This window comes from Labeo rohita, chromosome 5 (assembly GCF_022985175.1).
Source record: "Labeo rohita strain BAU-BD-2019 chromosome 5, IGBB_LRoh.1.0, whole genome shotgun sequence".
In the NCBI taxonomy this organism is placed as follows: Eukaryota; Metazoa; Chordata; class Actinopteri; order Cypriniformes; family Cyprinidae; genus Labeo; species Labeo rohita.
Window position 1 is genome coordinate 24,823,532 of NC_066873.1, and position 18,904 is coordinate 24,842,435.

At 34.4% G+C, this 18,904-nt stretch overlaps 1 protein-coding gene across 2 annotated transcripts in view; it reads left to right on the top strand.

The window, feature by feature from the left end:
* Nucleotides 1-18,904, top strand: part of tnpo1 (transportin 1) — a 32,429-nt gene that overhangs the window by 4,723 nt on the left and 8,802 nt on the right. For both annotated transcript variants that reach the window (XR_007827748.1, XM_051109501.1), the window contains exons 3-18: nt 1,087-1,236; nt 1,635-1,741; nt 9,823-9,956; nt 11,430-11,511; nt 11,659-11,781; nt 12,137-12,255; nt 12,396-12,456; nt 13,519-13,690; nt 13,800-13,952; nt 14,515-14,740; nt 14,859-15,030; nt 16,316-16,402; nt 16,788-16,895; nt 17,060-17,218; nt 17,719-17,806; nt 17,917-18,015. Coding sequence is in view for 1 of the 2 variants with exons in the window: in XM_051109501.1 (XP_050965458.1) it covers nt 1,087-1,236; nt 1,635-1,741; nt 9,823-9,956; nt 11,430-11,511; nt 11,659-11,781; nt 12,137-12,255; nt 12,396-12,456; nt 13,519-13,690; nt 13,800-13,952; nt 14,515-14,740; nt 14,859-15,030; nt 16,316-16,402; nt 16,788-16,895; nt 17,060-17,218; nt 17,719-17,806; nt 17,917-18,015 (2,040 nt within the window). In the remaining variant the exon portion in view is untranslated. The remainder of the gene's footprint in view (nt 1-1,086; nt 1,237-1,634; nt 1,742-9,822; nt 9,957-11,429; nt 11,512-11,658; nt 11,782-12,136; nt 12,256-12,395; nt 12,457-13,518; nt 13,691-13,799; nt 13,953-14,514; nt 14,741-14,858; nt 15,031-16,315; nt 16,403-16,787; nt 16,896-17,059; nt 17,219-17,718; nt 17,807-17,916; nt 18,016-18,904) is intronic.

Below are 18,904 nucleotides of genomic sequence, written 5' to 3' on the forward strand. Positions count from 1 at the left end.
TATTTTTATTGGCATTATATTATATTATATTGTGTTGTGTTGTGTTATGTTATGTTATATTATGTTATTATAGGTCAGTTCAAGGCTAAATAGTAAGATTTTTTGTGTGTGGACTGCAGTTCTTAAAAAATAAATAAATAAACACATTTATTTATTTATTACTTGTTTATTTTTATATTATTTTAAACAACATTTTTATTGGTGTCATTAAATTATATTATATTATATTATATTATATTATGTTTAAAAACAGAATCTTCTTTAAGCATCTACCAAACCAATTCGGAGCACAGTAATAATCTTTATCTTTATGATCTTTTTTTTTTTTTTTTTTTTTTTTTTTTTTGTAGTTTGGGCTGTAGATTTATTTATTTTAATTTGATCTTAATAATTGACTTCAATTTTTCTCAAACAACCTAAGTGTCAGAATATTTGTCCAGCTTATGTTATTGGTAATATAATATGTAATATATTATTATAGATCAGTTCAGGACTAAACAGTAAGTTTTAAATAAAAATAAATGAATAAATGAATAAATGAATGTACTTATTTATTTTTTACTTTTTTATTGCATTTTTACACAACATTTTTATTGGAGTTATATTATATTATATTATATTATATTATATTTGATCTATCTATATTTAATAGAATTATATTATATTATTAATTAATTAATTAACGTCCCCTAACAAGTTCAAGGCTCAAAAGTAAGGATTTGTTTTTCCCTGTGTGGGCTGTAGTTTTATTTCTTTATTTCTTTTATTTCTTCTTCTTTTTTTTTTTTTTCTTGCAAGCAATTTTTAAAGCAACTTTTTGTAATTGGCATAATTGTTGTTATATTACATTATTTTATCATATTTAAGGTTGTATGACTTGTTTTTAATATAGTATGACATTTTAAATACCTTTGTATTTGTAATCTAATTGTATTTGTATTCTTGTAGCATGAACCGCTATTTCTGTTTATCCCTGTGGATTTTTTGATTCGTTCTTTCATTCTTTTAGTGCTGTGTCTTGTGCCCAGGGCTGTATTTTCTACCCAGTCTAAAAAGTAAAGTTTCTCATCCTTTTCTTTCTCATAGACGAGCCCACTCGATCTCTCAGTGGTCTCATTTTGAAGAACAACGTTAAAGCCCATTACCAGAACTTCCCGAACGGCGTGTCTGACTTCATCAAAAACGAGTGTCTGCAGAACATTGGAGACTCCTCACCGCTCATTAGAGCCACAGTGGGTGAGTACAGGCCGACAAAGCATTTACTGTCTGGCTCTGAGCCACACCTTTTGCCATCATGACAAACAATATTATGCCTTTGGGGTCTGTGTCTGGCTTTGTGTTGTTGCTTTCGATGTAAGATCATTTATTGACTCTGTGTCCGAGAAAACACAGCGTATCTGAATTAGTCTTTTGTGATTGTGATTGTGATTAGACTGTTGTGAGGAATGCAGTGCTGTGTTTCTATGGTTACCTGACATCTCTCAAAACACAGCATACAATATATCATTCCTCTTTTTTTGTTTATTTATAGCTTGATTTTTGTGTAGCCAGTTGCTTTTGGCAGTTGGTAATGTGAACTGTGTTTTAGGCTGGTATGAATGGTGCATCATTGTGCATATGTTTGATTTCCTCAGGTATTCTGATCACAACTATAGCGTCTAAAGGGGAGTTACAGAACTGGCCAGAGCTTCTGCCTAAACTCTGTTTACTACTGGACTCAGAGGACTATAACACTTGTGAAGTAAGACACACACACACACTTTCTGATGTCCTTACTCTTCTCTCTCATGTTTCTTCTCATCAATCTCACATTATCTTGTGTTTCTCTCTGTCTTTGTTCCTCTAAGTGGAGCTGTGAGATGATGGATGTTGCTGACTCATTGTCTAAAATTGTAGTCTAGTTCAAAGCTTCATCATCTACGGCTTCAGCGGTATAATTGAGTTTTGATGATGTGTATTGCAACATACCTCCACAGGGAGGTTTCACTGCTTTGCATGACGCAAAAGGAATTGACGTCATTCATGCTCATGAATCTGTTCTGCAGGTTTTTTTATATATATATATATATATATATATATATATATCGTTGACTTAGTTGGCTTGTTATTTGTTTGAATGTTTGTTTTAATGTTTTGTTGAAGATTTTCAGGTTTTGTCATATCTTAATTTGGGTGATTGTATAATCAACGTAATTACAGTTATTCAAAATTGCTTTCTTTTTATAAAAGTAGTCAAAGCCAATATCTACTATACAGCACAGCCTTATTAAACTTTTACTACAATAATTATCAAGAGTTTGTGGTCAGGATGACTGGTTGATTGATTAATTGGTTAATAAATAATACTTTCATCAAGGACAAATAAAAAAAATTGACAGTTAAGACATTTAGTGATGTTACCAAGATGCTTTTCTTTTTAACCTTTCTGTTCTTCAAAGAAACTTGTATAACAGTTTTTACAAAAATATTTAGCGGCACTGATGATACTAAAAAGTATTTCATTATCCATATTTCATATGTCATTAATTACTCAACATCATGTCGTTCCAAACCTTTAAGAGCTTCATTCATCTTCAAAAACACAAGTTAAGGCATTTTTTGATGAAATCTGAGAGCTTTCTGACACTGCATAGACAGCAACACAACTGACAAGGAAAGGTAGTAAGGACATTGTTAAAATAGTCCATGTGATTTCTGCGGTTCAACCATAATTTTATGAAGCTATGAGAATACTTTTTGTGCGCAAAGAAAACAAAAATAACATCTTTATTCTCAAATTTCTCTTGGAGAAAGCTCTCGGGTTTCATCAGAAATATCTTAATTTGTTTTCTGAAAATGAACGAAGGTCTTGCAGGTTTGGAACGACGTGAGGGTGAGTAATTAAAGGAGAAGTCCACTTCCAGAACAAAAATTGACTGATAATGTACTCACCCCTTGTCATCCAAGATGTTCATGTCTTTCTTTCTTCAGCCGTAAAGAAATTATGAAACATTTCAGGGTTTTTCTCCATATAATGGACTGATATGGTGCCCTGATTTTGAACAGTTTCACAGATTTGGAATAATGATATGCATCATTCCGTCTTGTGGGCAAAGGCAACATGTCCTTAAAATAGCTATTTAATTTCAGAATGCTGTGTAGTCATTTGGAGGCTGTCCAACACTAGTATATTAAGTGTCTATCTTTGAACCATTATGTGTGTGCTCTGAAAATGAATGTTTTGTCTTTAGAGCTGAAAAGAAAGAAGAAAGAAAACACTGACCACTGTAAGCACCAATGAGTTTAAAGTGCCCCTATTATGGATTATAAAAGGTTCATATTTCGGTTTTGGGAGTTTTCAACAACAGGTTGACGTGCATGCAAGGTCAAAAAACACTTTCATTGTCTTATAATATGCATTTATTTTTAGCTTATTTGCTCAACAACTCCCAAACGATTCGCTCAACAATTAATTTCCTCCTTTGTGTGACGCTAATCTGCAGTGACTGGTCTGACGACCCAGTCTGTTGAGATTGGTCTACTGCATGCAGCGCATGTCGGAAACTGAACGCCCATCACCGTAATAACAACAACATTCATTATTTATCAACACATTTCTAGACATTTGCAAGCGAACAGATATTGCCGGTTAGCCAGAGACCTACAAGCTGCACGGAGCAAACACAACACACGCAACTAAATATGTATTTTGCATGCTACAGAGTACATGAGAGCAACAGTTTTAATAGATTACTCCACTTTCAGAATAAAATTTTCCTTGTAAATTTACTCACCCCTATGTCATCCAAGATATTCATGTCTTTCTTTCTTTAGTTGCAAAGAAGTTTTTTGAAGAAAACATTCCAGGATTTTAGGTTAAAAATGCAGTTTCAATGCACCTTCAAAGGGCTCTAAATGATCCCAGCTGAGGAAGAAGGGTCTTATCTAGCAAAACGATCGCTCATTTTGTTACAAAAGTGAATATTTATACAAATTTTTAACCACAAAAGCTAGTCTTGTCTAGCTCTGCTAGTGTGCACTCTGGTTCAAGACAAAGGTATGTCAAAAAACTCCCATCTCATTTTTCCTCCAACGACGCATACATGTAAAACTCCTTTTGAACTCCATCTGTACTCAAGGCTAAGAAGGTGAAGTCTTGGCATTAGATCAATTCATGTACCCGTGCACACACAAACCTATCTCTGCTTTGTCGTTACATAGATTACGTTAACATTTTTGCATTTTGGCCTGTAAAATAGGGAGTTGTTTTATAAACTTTGCATATCCATTTTCTATGTTCTACAACATTTCAGACAGCATTTTTATTTGGGTTGTGCAGACATACAGGACCGTGACACTTATGTACCTGCGTGCAGTACTCGAGTAACTTTTGTTTATTACACCCACACACGTGAACAAAGAGACTGTGAATTCTGAGTGCATGCAGTACAATGCTCTGCCATGTGTGGCTGTGAGACTCTTGCTGAGCAGGCTTGTTAGCACAGATTGAGGTCAGTTATTTTCTACTGTGGAGATCAGATGTGATCACAACTGATCGTAGACACGTCAGGAGACACACTGTCAGACTGTCTCGTCCTTTTCCTACATGCACAGTGCCCTTCAGAAGACCCTATTAAAAATCTGAGTGAATATGTCCAGTTTAACCTACAAATGAAGTTTTATGATTTTGAAGTGTTATGACATAAAAAGAGGAATAGCCATGTAAAATTCTACACTATTTGCAGGATGCTAATCAAATGTAAGTAAATTAATGCCATTTACAGTAAACTATACAAAAGATTTCCTCATAAAGGAGCATGTTCCAAATACTGAGATACTCAATTCTCAATTCCGATTTCACACAAATTGCAATTTGATCATGTAATTTATGAAAAACATTATCAAATTAGAAAAATGCAAAATAGGTTCACATCTGAGTGTCATAGTGTATGTATACTTTATTTATTTATTTAATTCATTATTATTAATTTTATTTCTACACACTTCTTTCCAAAAATTGGGGCCAGTAAGATATGTGTTTAAAGAATTGAATACTTTCACACAGCACGGGTTAATTCATTTGATCAAAAGTGACCGTAAAGACCAAAAAAATTAAAGAACAGCATTTATTTGGAAAAAATGAATATATATTTTATATTTATATTTATATTCATCAGGGAATCCTGATAAAAGTACAGTGAATTCCAAAAAATGTTTATTTTAATTTGTAATAACATGTCACAATCAAATTTCATGCATATTACATTTCTTGGGGCGTGTGTGGAATGTCACACCCTTTGCCTGTAATGATTGGCAAATCCTCAGACGGCATGTGGTCTGACTACGTAGAATATGCATCTATAATTAGTAATGTGTGTGCGCCTGAAAATGCAGTTACATCAAAGATACTTATGAGGAAACTCTCACACACCCAGACTATCTTCAAATGGCATGCTGAGTAAGAGAATCATAAGCCAGTCCTCTGTAGCCATGAATGTTCACCTCCAGCTCAACCGTTTGAAGCATGCTGAGTGCCGTGCCAGAGCCATCATAAAGAGGAGACTGACCACTCGTTGATCAATGAGCAGGATATAAAAAGACTCAATATGGCCACCCTTAGCCTACCTTAGTAATTCATTTACACTAGAATGTGCATTAACTGTACATGTCTGAAAATTACATTATTTTAGTGTTTAGGATAAAGAAGAATAGCAATACCACTTTTAAAATTGTATTGCTTGTTTATAATATTTGACCCTGGACTACAAAACCAGTCTTAACTCACTGGGATATATTTGTAGCAATAGCCAAAAATACATTGTATGTGTGAAAATTATAGATTTTTCTTCTATGGCAAAAATCATTAGGTAATTATGTAAAGATCATGTTCCATGAAGATATTTTGTAAAATCCCTACTGTAAATATATGAAAACTTAATTTTGGATTGGTAATATGCAATGTTAAGAACTTTATTTGGACGACTTTAAAGGTGATTTTCTCAATATTTAAATTTTTTTTGCACCATCAGATTACAGATTTTCAAATTGTTGTATCTCAACCAAATATTGTCCTATCCTAACAGACCATACATCAATGGAAATCAATTTATCTGGCTTTCAGATGATGTATAAATCTCAATTTTGAAAAATTGACCCTTATGACTGGTTTTGTGATCCAGGATCACATATATGATTGACATCATTGAAATAATTTGTGCAAGTAGACGTGCTTGTAGACCTATTACCTACAAAGAAAATACACGCCTAGGAACGTTACCAAGTTTGAACTGACTTGGCCTGAAGGAACATTCAACAAGGTCATGAGTTTAATTCCGCAGACACATAAGTGGTAACCTAAGCAGCAGACAGCCTAGCTGTATGTGTGTGTGTGTGTGTGTGTGTGTGTAAAAGGGAGAAAGCATCCATGCACCGCTGTGATCCTCTGGTTTGGTTGTGGCATGTGGGTCCTCATATTGCTATATGAAGGCTGAGGCAGTTGAGAGACATTTCCAGAATGTAAGGGATGACTTTATTTAGCTTTGGGGCACAGAGTGGTTTTGCTCGGTAATGGGTTTAATGTGCAGGGACGACATGTGTTATCTTGTTTATATGGGTATGATGTTTCTGACCTTTGAATCATTGTTTATTGGCTTAAAGTGGCCACAGCCCACACTGGCCAATATATGAGCACACTGGTGCGGAAATACATAGGAGGGTAATAGTAATTACTGATGTGTTTGCTGTACAGCTGGTCTGATCAAAGGTCATTGTTTGTTTTGTTGTGAAAGATTTTTTTTTCTGAATGGTGAATGGTTGCTTATTGCTTTTAATAATCAATGATTGATAGATAGATTAACTATTGTTATATTCTGTTTTTTTGACCTTGGGAGACTGGAGGCTTCCTCTATTGTTTTCTCTCTAGCTCAAAATGTGCCATCTCCAACCAAGTGCAAGCTGACAGTGGAGACAGTTGCCATAGCGACAGCCGAGCCAGACAGCTCGTTGCCACGGCGCTGTTTGTGCTCGTGACCTGATTAGATTCCTTACAGGTGGAATGTCTGTGAGATCAGGAGGAAGCTTGATGTGTTGGGTGGGTCCCTCTGCTGCAGGGTCTGGCTTTGGTTTTGTTCTCCTTTAGATTCGTTTTTGTTATATTTCGTGGCAGTGAATTCTATATTTACATTACATTAACATTTATTCTTTTAGCAATACTACATTTTAAACATTGTCCAGAAAAGTTTTTTGAGATTTAAGCTGTTTCTTAAAGATTATCAGGGATTTGGCTGTCCAGTTAATTAAAACTGTTAATTAGTTGAATGTTTTATTATTAGTTAAATGAATAGAAACAATGTTTCTGTCTGACCAAATATGAAGCAAACGTATGTGAATATATCAGTATTTTTCCAAGTATGTACATTTATTCAAGTTGATATTCTGGTCATATTTTTTTCCACATCAATCTTAAAGGAGAAGTCCACTTCCAGAGCAACGTTTACAGATAATGTTCTCACCCTCTTTGTCATCCAAGATGTTCATGTCTTTTTTTTCTTTAGTCGTAAAGAATTTTTTTTTTTTTTTTGATTTCTCTCCATATAGTGGACATCTGTGGTGCTCCTGAGTTTGAACTTCCAAAATGTAGTTTAAATGCAGCTTCAAAGGGCTTTAAACGATCCCAGCCGAGGAAGAAGGGTCTCATCTAGTAAAACTATCTGATTTTGTTTTTATTTTTTTAAAAGTACAGTTATATACTTTTTAACCTCAAATGCTTGTCTTGTCCAGGTCTGCGTGACCTCTGTGTATTCCAGTTCATTACAGTTAGGGTATGTCGAAAAACTCCCATCTCATTTTCTCCTCCAACTTCAAAATCACCCTACATCGCTGTTTTAACTTTTTTTTTTGGAAAGAGCATTTGACCTTCTTTGCATGTTTATTTTGTTAACACTGGGTCAGGACTTCTGCAGCGATTTAGGGCGATTTTGAAGTTGGAGGAGAAAATGAGAAGTTTTTCAACATACCCTAACTGTATTGAACCAGAAAAAACAAGAGTTCACGCAGACCCAGACAAGATGAGCGTGGTTAAAAAGAAAATAAATTGTACATTTTTTTATTTATTTATTTTTAAGAAAATAACCAATCGTTTCGCTAGATAAGACCCATATCCATCGACTGGGATTGTTTAGAGTCCTTTGAAGCTGCAATTAAACTGCATTTTGGAAGTTCAAATTTGGGGGCATCATAGAAGTCCACTATATGGATAGAAATCCTGAAATGTCTTTCTCAAAAACATAATTTCTTTATGAGAAATTCTTCTTTGGATGACAAGGGGGTGAGTACATTATCTGTAAATTTTTGTTCTGGAAGTGAACTAATCCTTTAATAAACATTATTAATTTTGTATTTAATCATTTTATATGTTTTTTTATTTGTATTATAGAATTGTTAACAAGGGCTGGAAGTGAAAAAATACCTAATTCTTTACCTTAATTTTATAAAGTTCTTTTGCTTTTATTATGCATCTTTTGTACTCCACCTGTTTTTTTGTTGTTTTTTTGACCCTGCTGACCCAATGAGCATTTCGCTGTCCAGTAGTCAAGTAATTTTGCAATTTCTGTTTTGCATTAGTTTTGAATATTTCTTATGGACACTGTGAGTTAAACTTCTTTTTTGGCACCTTTTACCCATAAAAGAAAACCTGCTTAATGATTATGTATAATAATTATGCACAATATATTATAGTATAAGGCATTTTTCACTTCCAGCCGTTGTTAACAATTATATATCACTTATAAATGATTAAATACAAAACATGGTTTGGAATTGGTAAAATGTGCTTGGAAAAAATATGACCAGAATATCATCTTGCATAATAATTATGCACGCACTGTAAGCCCTAAAGGACGCTGTTCAGTGAAGCCATATGAACACAAATAAACTGCAGCAGATGTGAATGAATATGAATGCATGTTGTTAATTTATTCAAAGTAATTTAAAATACCAATTTATTATTTTGCATTCCTGACATAAATTTAAAAATTACTGAGTTTTATCAAAAACAGTGGTTGAATATTAAAGCTGGAGTCTTTAATCTTTCTAATGATACAAAGTTTGTCCATTTGTTATTATACTTTTTCTAAATGGTAATTTTTCCTTTGTGCAGTATATAGTTAATATATACAGTGTTATGTTAATAATAATAGTATGTGCACTAATAGTTTTCATATTAACTATTACTGTCTATATATGTGTGTTTTGCAATGAGCCTATGAACCTGTTTAGTAGGCTCATAGCCAGACCCAAAAAAACCGACATTACTTCTGTAAAAATTTCAGCTATTACCGTGAGCATTTATTTCCTGTGTTTGTTAAGGTGCGGTTTAAATCTTGAGTTGTGTCCTTGTACATTGATGTCAGAGTTGACTGTTTTTTATGTTTTACGCTTTTCCAGTTACTTAAGCATCTCTGCCATAGCTTCCCCTGCCGTATTTCCCATGTTCTGCTTTACAGCTTCCCAATTAACTTACAGCTGTTTTTGGCTGTCTGCATTGGATTATATCTGCATGTCACCCTCAGTGTACACAGTCCATGAGCCAGCTGTGAGCTTGAGGCAACAGCAAAAGTATTCTACTTTATTTTTTCAGCAGCACTGGCTGCACGTCAAGCCAAAAATAGAAATGGAGTGTCTGTCAAGGCCTCAGTGTTACTGTGTGACAGTCATGACTGGTTAGGTCAGTTTGATTGATTGTAACGGAAGCATTCTAGATTTAAAAATTTGAGGTTGTTCAGTGAGAAGGAAAAATGTGTATGATTTGTCTGTAATACATTCCTGGTGTGTTTGTCTTTTCAGGGGGCCTTTGGAGCTCTGCAAAAGATCTGTGAGGACTCTGCTGAGATCCTGGACAGTGACATGCTGGACCGCCCCCTCAACGTGATGATCCCCAAGTTCCTGCAGTTCTTCAAGCACAGTAGCCCCAAGATAAGGTAAAATAAACCTGCGTTTTCCTAATGGAGTGCAAATGTTTGAAAACACAAGGAGGTGTTACTCGTAATTGATTCATTTAACAGGGACTGTCATGATAACAGATTTTTACTTTGTTTTCCTTTTGTATGTTTTATCTTTTTTGGATAATGAATCACACTCAACATACAAGTGTAGGGAGATGGAGAGAGAGACTTTCTTGAGACTTTTTCAAATTCCAGAAATACTTCCAACACTGCATCTTGATTTTGTCTGTTTTCTCTTCCAGCATTATTTTTGTGTGGCATGCTACATTGTCACCATATTTTTCCATTTTAAGGATGAGTGGCAACCAGCCTTAAAGGGATTGTTCACCCAAAAATGAAAATTCTGTCATTAATTACTAGGAATCTAATGATATTATCAGTATCGTGATATCACGATAGAAAAACTCGTCTCGATATTATCGTGGTCTCATGACTATATGAAACGATAAGTCTTCCAGGTAAAAAAAAAAAAAAGTATATTTAAATTTCTTATTTTAACATAAAAGGTCTTTAAAGTTGTGTTTTGGGTCATTATGCTTGGTTCAGACAAACTAAAACCGAAAGTGCAATATGGCTTAATCCCTTCATCAAGTCTATTTTTGCTGCACGTTTCAAAGCAAAGCTTTCCTAAGAAATTAGGAAAGAAGTATTGTAATTTCCTTACTGTAATGTAAAGCAAAAATAATATACCAATGAAATATTCATTTTCATTTATTTTGCATTGCAACTGTTTTAAAATATATGGCTATTACTGTCGTTGTTGTTGTTATTGTGATTAAATTCTAATTTGTTTGGCTTCCTAAAACACCAGTGTAAATGTAAATTAGTATTTTAAACTTTCAAAGTGCATTAGATAGAATAATTGAACTTTTAAAATGTTCAATTTTGTCCAATTCTTCATTTGTCTTTTTTTTTTTTTTTTTTTTTTTTTTTCCCCAAATATCGCAACAAATACTGCATCGTGGACTTCATATCGCAATATTATCGTATCGTGAGATTTTGATATCTTTACATCCCTTTTAATTACTCACACTGTTGTTCCATTCATCCTCAGAACACAATATTTGTATTTTTTAAACACATTAATGTATTTTTGATAAAATCGGAGAGCTTTCATGACCCTGCAATGCACTTAACGCATTCAAGGCTTAGAAAAGTATTTGTGTTCTGAAGATGAATGAAGGTCTTACGGGTTTGGAATGACATGAGGGTGGGTAATTAATGTCAGAATTTTCATTTTTGGGTAAACAATCCCTTTAAGATGCAATACCACCAGTTTGGCTGCCAACCAAATCCATCCACCCATCCAGTTACTAGTGCTAGACTGTTTATTTTTTAAATATCACTGCTATTGTCAATACCAGTAATACAAATTTAGTACTGCTACAACTTGTTAAGCAGTTGTTTAGACTTGTTTGATATATGTACTGTGCTTTTTGTCTGTTGTAGGTCTCATGCCATTGCCTGTGTGAACCAGTTCATCATCAGCAGAACACAGGCCCTGATGCTGCACATAGATCCTTTCATTGAGGTACCACCTACAAAACCAGCTACATTCACCCAAAAATGAGGATTATAATAATACTGACCCTCATTATTCCAGATTCCAAGTTGTATCATTATTTAGTTCTAAGCAGTGAGTGTTTTTTATATGTATCCTTGTGTGTTTGTGCTGCAGAACCTGTTTGCACTGGCAGGTGATGAGGAGCCCGAAGTGAGGAAGAATGTGTGCAGAGCTTTAGTCATGCTTTTGGAAGTCAGATTAGACCGTCTCCTTCCTCACATGCACAACATCATCGAGGTTAGATCACGCCTTCTGCAACCCCTCATAACATGTAATATAACTCTATTTCATGATTGCTGAAAGTGAGAACCTTGACCTTGAATTATAACTGTCTTCTGTAGCTTAGTAAATGTTTTTTTTGATAAATTTAAAGAAAATCACAGAAAGTCAAAGTGAAGCAACAGCAGCCTCTTGTGGTCTTTCTTTAGCTAGTCTGGTAATAGTAGAATCAATCAGCCTTATACATGAAACACAAGCATTTTTTTTTTTCTTGGCAAAAATTACAATTTCTGAACAGTTTACATAAAAATACACTTTGTTCATGTTTCAAGTCCCAGTGTATTTATATTCACATCCCTTTTCTATTTTTCAGTACATGTTGCAGAGGACACAAGATCAGGATGAAAATGTTGCTCTGGAGGCCTGTGAATTTTGGCTCACACTCGCCGAGCAGCCTGTGTGTAAGGAGGTTCTGTGTGGACACCTGCCCAAGTGAGTATATGTACATACACAGCGTCCTCTTGATTCTCATGCACATGCATTTTATTTTAATACAGTTCAGCAATTGGACAAAGCTTCTTATTTGATGTAAATGATCAAGAAAAGTCATGAGTTTTAATTTTCTGTCACAGATTGACACCAGTTCTTGTGAATGGAATGAAATACTCTGAGATTGACATAATCCTGTTGAAGGTCAGTTTCTCTCTCTGGTTCTGAAGCTTCTTTTTGATATTTATGATACACATGCCGACCTAAACATAAAAAGTAAAACATAAAACAGACTAAATAAAACGCCTGTGATTTGCCGTTGAGTTAATACACACAGCAACGTGTGATTTGGTTATGATGCTCAACCGCATTTAAAAAAATAAACCACATTGTCTATTTGTTTAGATGAGTTTACATGTGATTTGTTTACGTTTGTCATATACAAATTAACAGCCTTTTATCTCCCATATCTCAGCCTGTCTATTAAAGCTGAGTTAAGTACCTGTTTAGCTAAATAAATACAGAAAGTGTTTATCAAGAATATGTATTTTATATTAATTTTGAAAGACTAATTAAAGAAATTACCTGTTAGTGCTTGAAGGGGACATCAGATGCAAACTTCACACTTACATGGTGTTTGCATATAAATGTGTCTTAGCAGTGTGTGGACACAAACACCCTGCAATGATAAATATCCATTTACTCCTTCTTTTAATTCTTAAAAAACCTAAACCGTCTTTATTATCAAGTCGTTTTGATTTTCTGAGCAGTATGATGTCATATTGCCAAGGCCCCGCCCACAACCACTGACATACGGTCCTGTCTTAGCATATTTCTACCCTCTGCCAGTTGTACGCTGTCCACCTTTTTCTCCAAGTTTGAGGAGCTGTAGCAAAAGCAACGTCTTGTACACAATGCAGGTGTTTTGTAGTTGGATGTAAAAGTGAACAGAAAAGTCTTTTCTCCCGACATTAACGTGCCACCAAATACACAAAAAATGGGAAGAGAGGGGTGGAGTGAGCAAATAGCTCATTATCATTTAAAGAGACATGCACCGAAACGGGTCACTGTGAACAGAGCTGTTCTTGACAAGGTAAAAGGGGTGTTATTTTACACGACCGTTGATTCATTTTAACGATAGTGTGTTGCAGATTTTTCATAAAGACCCTAAAGAATCATAGCAACTTGTAGAAAAAAGGGCATCCAATATCCCTTCAAAAAAATTGTAGGTTTAGGCCAAAATAAAGAATACTTGATGATTTCCAGGGTGATGTTGAGGAGGATGAAGCAATCCCAGACAACGAGCAGGACATTCGCCCAAGGTTCCATCGCTCACGCACTGTGGCCCAACAGCACGAGGGGGGAGACTCCATTGAGGAAGAGGAGGATGATGAAGATGATTTGGATGACGATGAAACTATCTCAGATTGGAACCTGAGTAAGCAGCGGTGTAGTTTAAAAATGACACATACTCAGCCAAGTCCTTGTCTTACATCGTGCATCAAAACATTTGCTTTTGTCTTCATTATTTTCTCTGATGTGTGTAGGAAAATGTTCTGCAGCTGCACTAGATGTCCTGGCGAATGTTTTCAGAGATGATTTGCTGTTGCATATTCTTCCTTTATTGAAAGAACTACTGTTCCATCCAGAGTGGCTCATTAAAGAGTCTGGCATACTTGTACTGGGAGCCATTGCTGAAGGTATTTAGAAATTTCTCATGAATGTATTAAATATTTCACTCATTGCATAAGCATTAGCATTTAAAAAGGGAACCTTGGACTTATCTTCACTAAGATTTTTCATCTTAGTCTCTTACGTTCACCAAGGTTGGATTTACTTTTGATCATACATACATAGAAACAGTAATATTTAAAAAAAAAAAAAAAAAAAAAAAAAAAAAAAAAAAAAAAATTAGAGTTGAAAATAAATGTTTTCTATATTAAAACAGTTTGGCTGATTAATATATTTGTGAAAACCATAAAAAAATCAGGGTTCTTTAAATATGAAGTTCATAAGAACAGTATTTATTTGAAACCGAAATCTTTGGTATCATTTTAAATGCCTTAATATTTAATGTTTAATATATTTATTGCATCTTTTTTTTTTTTTTTTTTTTTTTTTTTTTTTTTTCAAAATACAACTGTCTTAAAGGAGCTGGTTAACACTTTAGTGTTTCACATTTTACACATAAATCTCTCTCTCTTTTTTTTAAATAATACTAATTATTTTTGTAGTGACAAGTATTTTCTTTCTTTACTTTAGGCTGCATGCAGGGGATGATCCCCTACTTGCCAGAGTTGATTCCTCATCTGGTACAGTGTTTGTCTGATAAGAAGGCACTAGTTCGATCCATCACTTGCTGGACTCTCAGCCGCTATGCACACTGGGTTGTTAGCCAGCCACCCGACACCTACCTCAAACCACTCATGACTGAACTGCTAAAACGGATACTTGACAGCAACAAACGTGTCCAAGAGGCCGCCTGCAGGTGAGCATGCTTGAAGCATACATGTATGCGTGGCATCTTGATTCAAGACCATTCTGTTACCTGAGATGTCTTTTAGCTTTCCTTCAACTCCTTTAATCTCTAACTTTTCCTCCCACAGTGCCTTTGCTACCCTAGAAGAGGAGGCTTGCACTGAGCTGGTGCCGTACCTTGCTTATATTCTGGACACGTTGGTCTTTGCTTTCAGTAAATACCAGCACAAAAACCTTCTCATCCTTTATGACGCCATTGGGACTCTGGCTGACTCTGTGGGCCACCATCTAAACAAACCAGTAATTGCACAAATACACACAAGCACCCTTGTGTGTCTGGCATCTTTATCTTTCAAACCTTTACAGTAGAGGTAGAATGTTACAGGCAAACACACACTAACCTGCCATGCTGCTTAGTGCTTTCAAAGCAGTATTCTAACTGATATTAAACCTCATGGAAACTCATGGATATTTATGGGGGATATTTATTGGGGATGTAATGATATTTTCAGTGATATTATTGTGGTCACATGATGATATGAAATGATATAGGTCTTCCAGGCAAAAAGTGTTGATTTAAAAAAACAAACAAAAAACAAAAAAAACAAAAAAATAACATAAAAGGTCTTTAAAGTTGTGTTTTGGGCCATTATGCAAAAGAACAAAAACCGAAAGCACAATAAGGCTTAATCTTTTCATTAAAGTCTGTTGTCGCTGCACATTTCAAAGTGAAGCGCGCACTTCGTTCAGTTTGTAAATGCTCTATTGCCGCCTCCGTCAAAATAAAAGCTTAAAAGTGCAGTATGAATTGCTGGCAGCTAGCGGTTTAAATGGGTAACGTTACTGCAGTCCAAATTAAATATTCATTTTCATTTATTTTACAGTGCAGTTGTTATACAATATATGTCATAGGAATAACAATAATATAAAATTGCTATATATATTATATTATAATAATATAATAATATAATTTTTTGGCTTCTAAAACACCAGTGTGAATGTATATCACAACTAAAAAGAGTGTTGAGTCTCCTTTAAAGTACAAAAGTCAATTCACTGGCTTTTTTTTTTTTGTTTTGACTTAAGTTTTTTTTTTTATAGGAACATGGGTTGAAGCTTTTAACTCTCAAAGTGGATTAGATAGAAGGATTTACCTTTAAAATGTACAACATTTTTAAGTCTTTTAAAGTTGTAAAATTTTAAAGACTCTTTTAAAGTCTTCATTTGTTTTTCTTTTTTTTTTTTTTTATAATATTGCAATAAATATCGTATCGTGGACTTCATATTGCGACGTTATTGTATTGTGAGATTTTAATGTCGTTACATCCCTAATATTTACCGTAAAAAAAAAAAAAAAACCAGCTCAGAAACACTCAAATATGTGGTCATTTTAATTACAATTACTTTTTTATTACAAAATTACTTTATAATAGGTTAAAGCATTTACAAAATTAAAAAATAACATAATTCTAAATCCAATATATCTCTTTGTCTGCCATATTGTTTTTTTTGTTTGTTTAGTAACTGACTGTGTATGTCTAATAAACACATAAATGACTATTGTATATGTGTGCTCTGTGTGCAGGAATATATTCAGATGCTGATGCCTCCATTAATTCAAAAATGGAACCAGCTAAAAGATGAAGATAAAGATCTCTTTCCCTTACTGGAGGTAGTTATCTAACATTTCATTTATATAAATACTGTTCAAAAATTTGGGGTCAGTATGTTTTTTTTTTTTTTTTTTTTGGATTTAATTCTTTTAATCAGCAAGGACACTTCTCAATCAAAAGTAACAGTAAACACATTTATGATGTTATAAAACATATTTTGATTAATTGCTGCTCTTTTCAACATTCTGTTCATCAAAGAATTTTAAAAAATCTTACCCAAACTTTTGAACAACAATATGTATGCACAAATAAAACCAGCAGAGCAAAAATTATATTAGCAGATGTCACAGGAAATTGTTCTGAACCCAGCTTTTGATCTATTTACCTGATTATGACTTGACAAGCAAGATCTCTATTATCTTTCTATGCTGATTCCACTTTCAGTGTCTCTCGTCTGTGGCCACCGCCCTGCAGAGCGGCTTCCTCCCATACTGTGAACCTGTCTACCAGCGCTGTGTCAACCTGGTCCAGAAAACTCTTGCCCAGGCTGTGGTGAGAAGCCACACAAATACACACACCCACACACCCACCCACTCATCTCTCTATAATTCTGTCAGGTTAAGGAAAATACTAGAATGTGGAAAATGTTGAATCAAAACACAGATCATTTTTTCCATCATGGTGAATATCACACAATCTCTTTCTCTGTCTCACAGCTCCACCAGACTCAGCCTGAGTTTTATGAAGCTCCTGATAAAGACTTCATGATTGTGGCTCTGGATCTGCTCAGTGGATTAGCAGAGGGTCTTGGAGGGAACATTGAACAGCTGGTTGCCCGTAGCAACATTCTCACTCTCATGTACCAGTGCATGCAGGTAATTTTAGAGCATAGCCAGGCATTCTATCACCGATGTTTACCCTTATATAATAAGTTCTATTTTAATACATTTTAAAATGTAATAGATTGCAGTGGTGGAAAACTGAATTTATAGCAGCCATTACTCCAGTCTTCAGTGCCACATGATCCTTCAGAAATCACTCTATTATGCTGGTTTGGTGCTCAAAAAACATTTCTTATTACTTATTACCGTTGGATGTTTGTGTCAACGTGAGTGCACAGTAAATGTTAGCTGCAGCTGTTTGCCACTGTATCTAGGTAACGACTGATATGGAGTAGAAAACATCTTCTCTGTATAATGTGTTTGTCCCTCTGGATTTACCATCTAATATTTACATGCACAGAACCACATTTGCATTTGCCTGCTGCAGATGAATTGCAAGAGACGCAAATAATGCAAGCAATTTATTTGTGGACGAGCAGCTATGAGAAGTGTAATGTGGTAATTCTAATCTTTTGATGGTTGTATTTTGTCAGGATAAAATGCCAGAGGTCCGGCAGAGTTCTTTTGCTCTGTTGGGAGATCTGACCAAAGCCTGCTTCCAGCATGTCAAACCTTGCATTGGTATGCGGTTAAACATATTCAGTAACACTTCCTCAGTATCCACCTCTGTTTACTTTCAGGCACTAAAACTTATGTTTGTTTGTTTTTTTTTGCTAATCTCTCTTCTCTAGCTAACTTCATGCCTATCTTGGGCACAAACCTGAACCCAGAATTGATATCAGTCTGCAACAATGCAACATGGGCCATTGGAGAAATATCCATTCAAATGGGTAAGTGTTTCCTCATCATCTTGAAAAAAATATTACCCTCTAACAATAGCACTCACTATTCTATTTCTATTCTATCTACTTGTTTTCTTTTATTGTACATAAAATTTTCGACCCTCTATCACTAGCACACCTCTATTCTATTTCTGTTCTATCTACTTGTTTGCTGTAACTATATATACAATTATTGGCCCTCTAACACTAGCACACTCTATTCTATTTCAATTCTATCTACTTGTTTGCTTTTATTATACATACAATTTTTGTATCTCAAACATTAGCACACTCTATTCTGTTTTTATTCTATCTACTTGTTTTCTTTTATTACATTACATTTAGTTTGACCCTCTAACACTAGCACACTCTATTCTATTTCTATTCTATCTACTTGTTTTCTTTTATTATATATACAAATTTTTGACCCTCGAACACTAGCACTCTATTCTGTTTCAATTCTATCTGCTTGTTTTCTTTTATTGTATATAAAAATATTGGCCCCCTAACACCAGCACACTCTATTCTGTTTGTATTCTATCTGCTTGTTTTCTTATATATAAAAATATTGACCGTCTAACACTCTCTATTCTATGTCAATTCTCTCTACTTGTTTTCTTTTATTATACATAAAATTTTTGACCTTTAAACATTAGCAGACTCTATTCTATTTCTGATCTACTTGTTTTCTTTTATTACTTATACAATTTTTGACCCTCTAACACTAGCACTCTATATTCTATTTAAATTCTATCTACTTGTTTTATTATACCTAGAAATACTGACCCTCTAACACTAGCACACTCTATTCTATTTCTATTCTACTTGTTTTCTTTTATTACTTATAACATTTTTGACCTTGTAACACTAGCACTCTCTATTCTATTTAAATTCTATC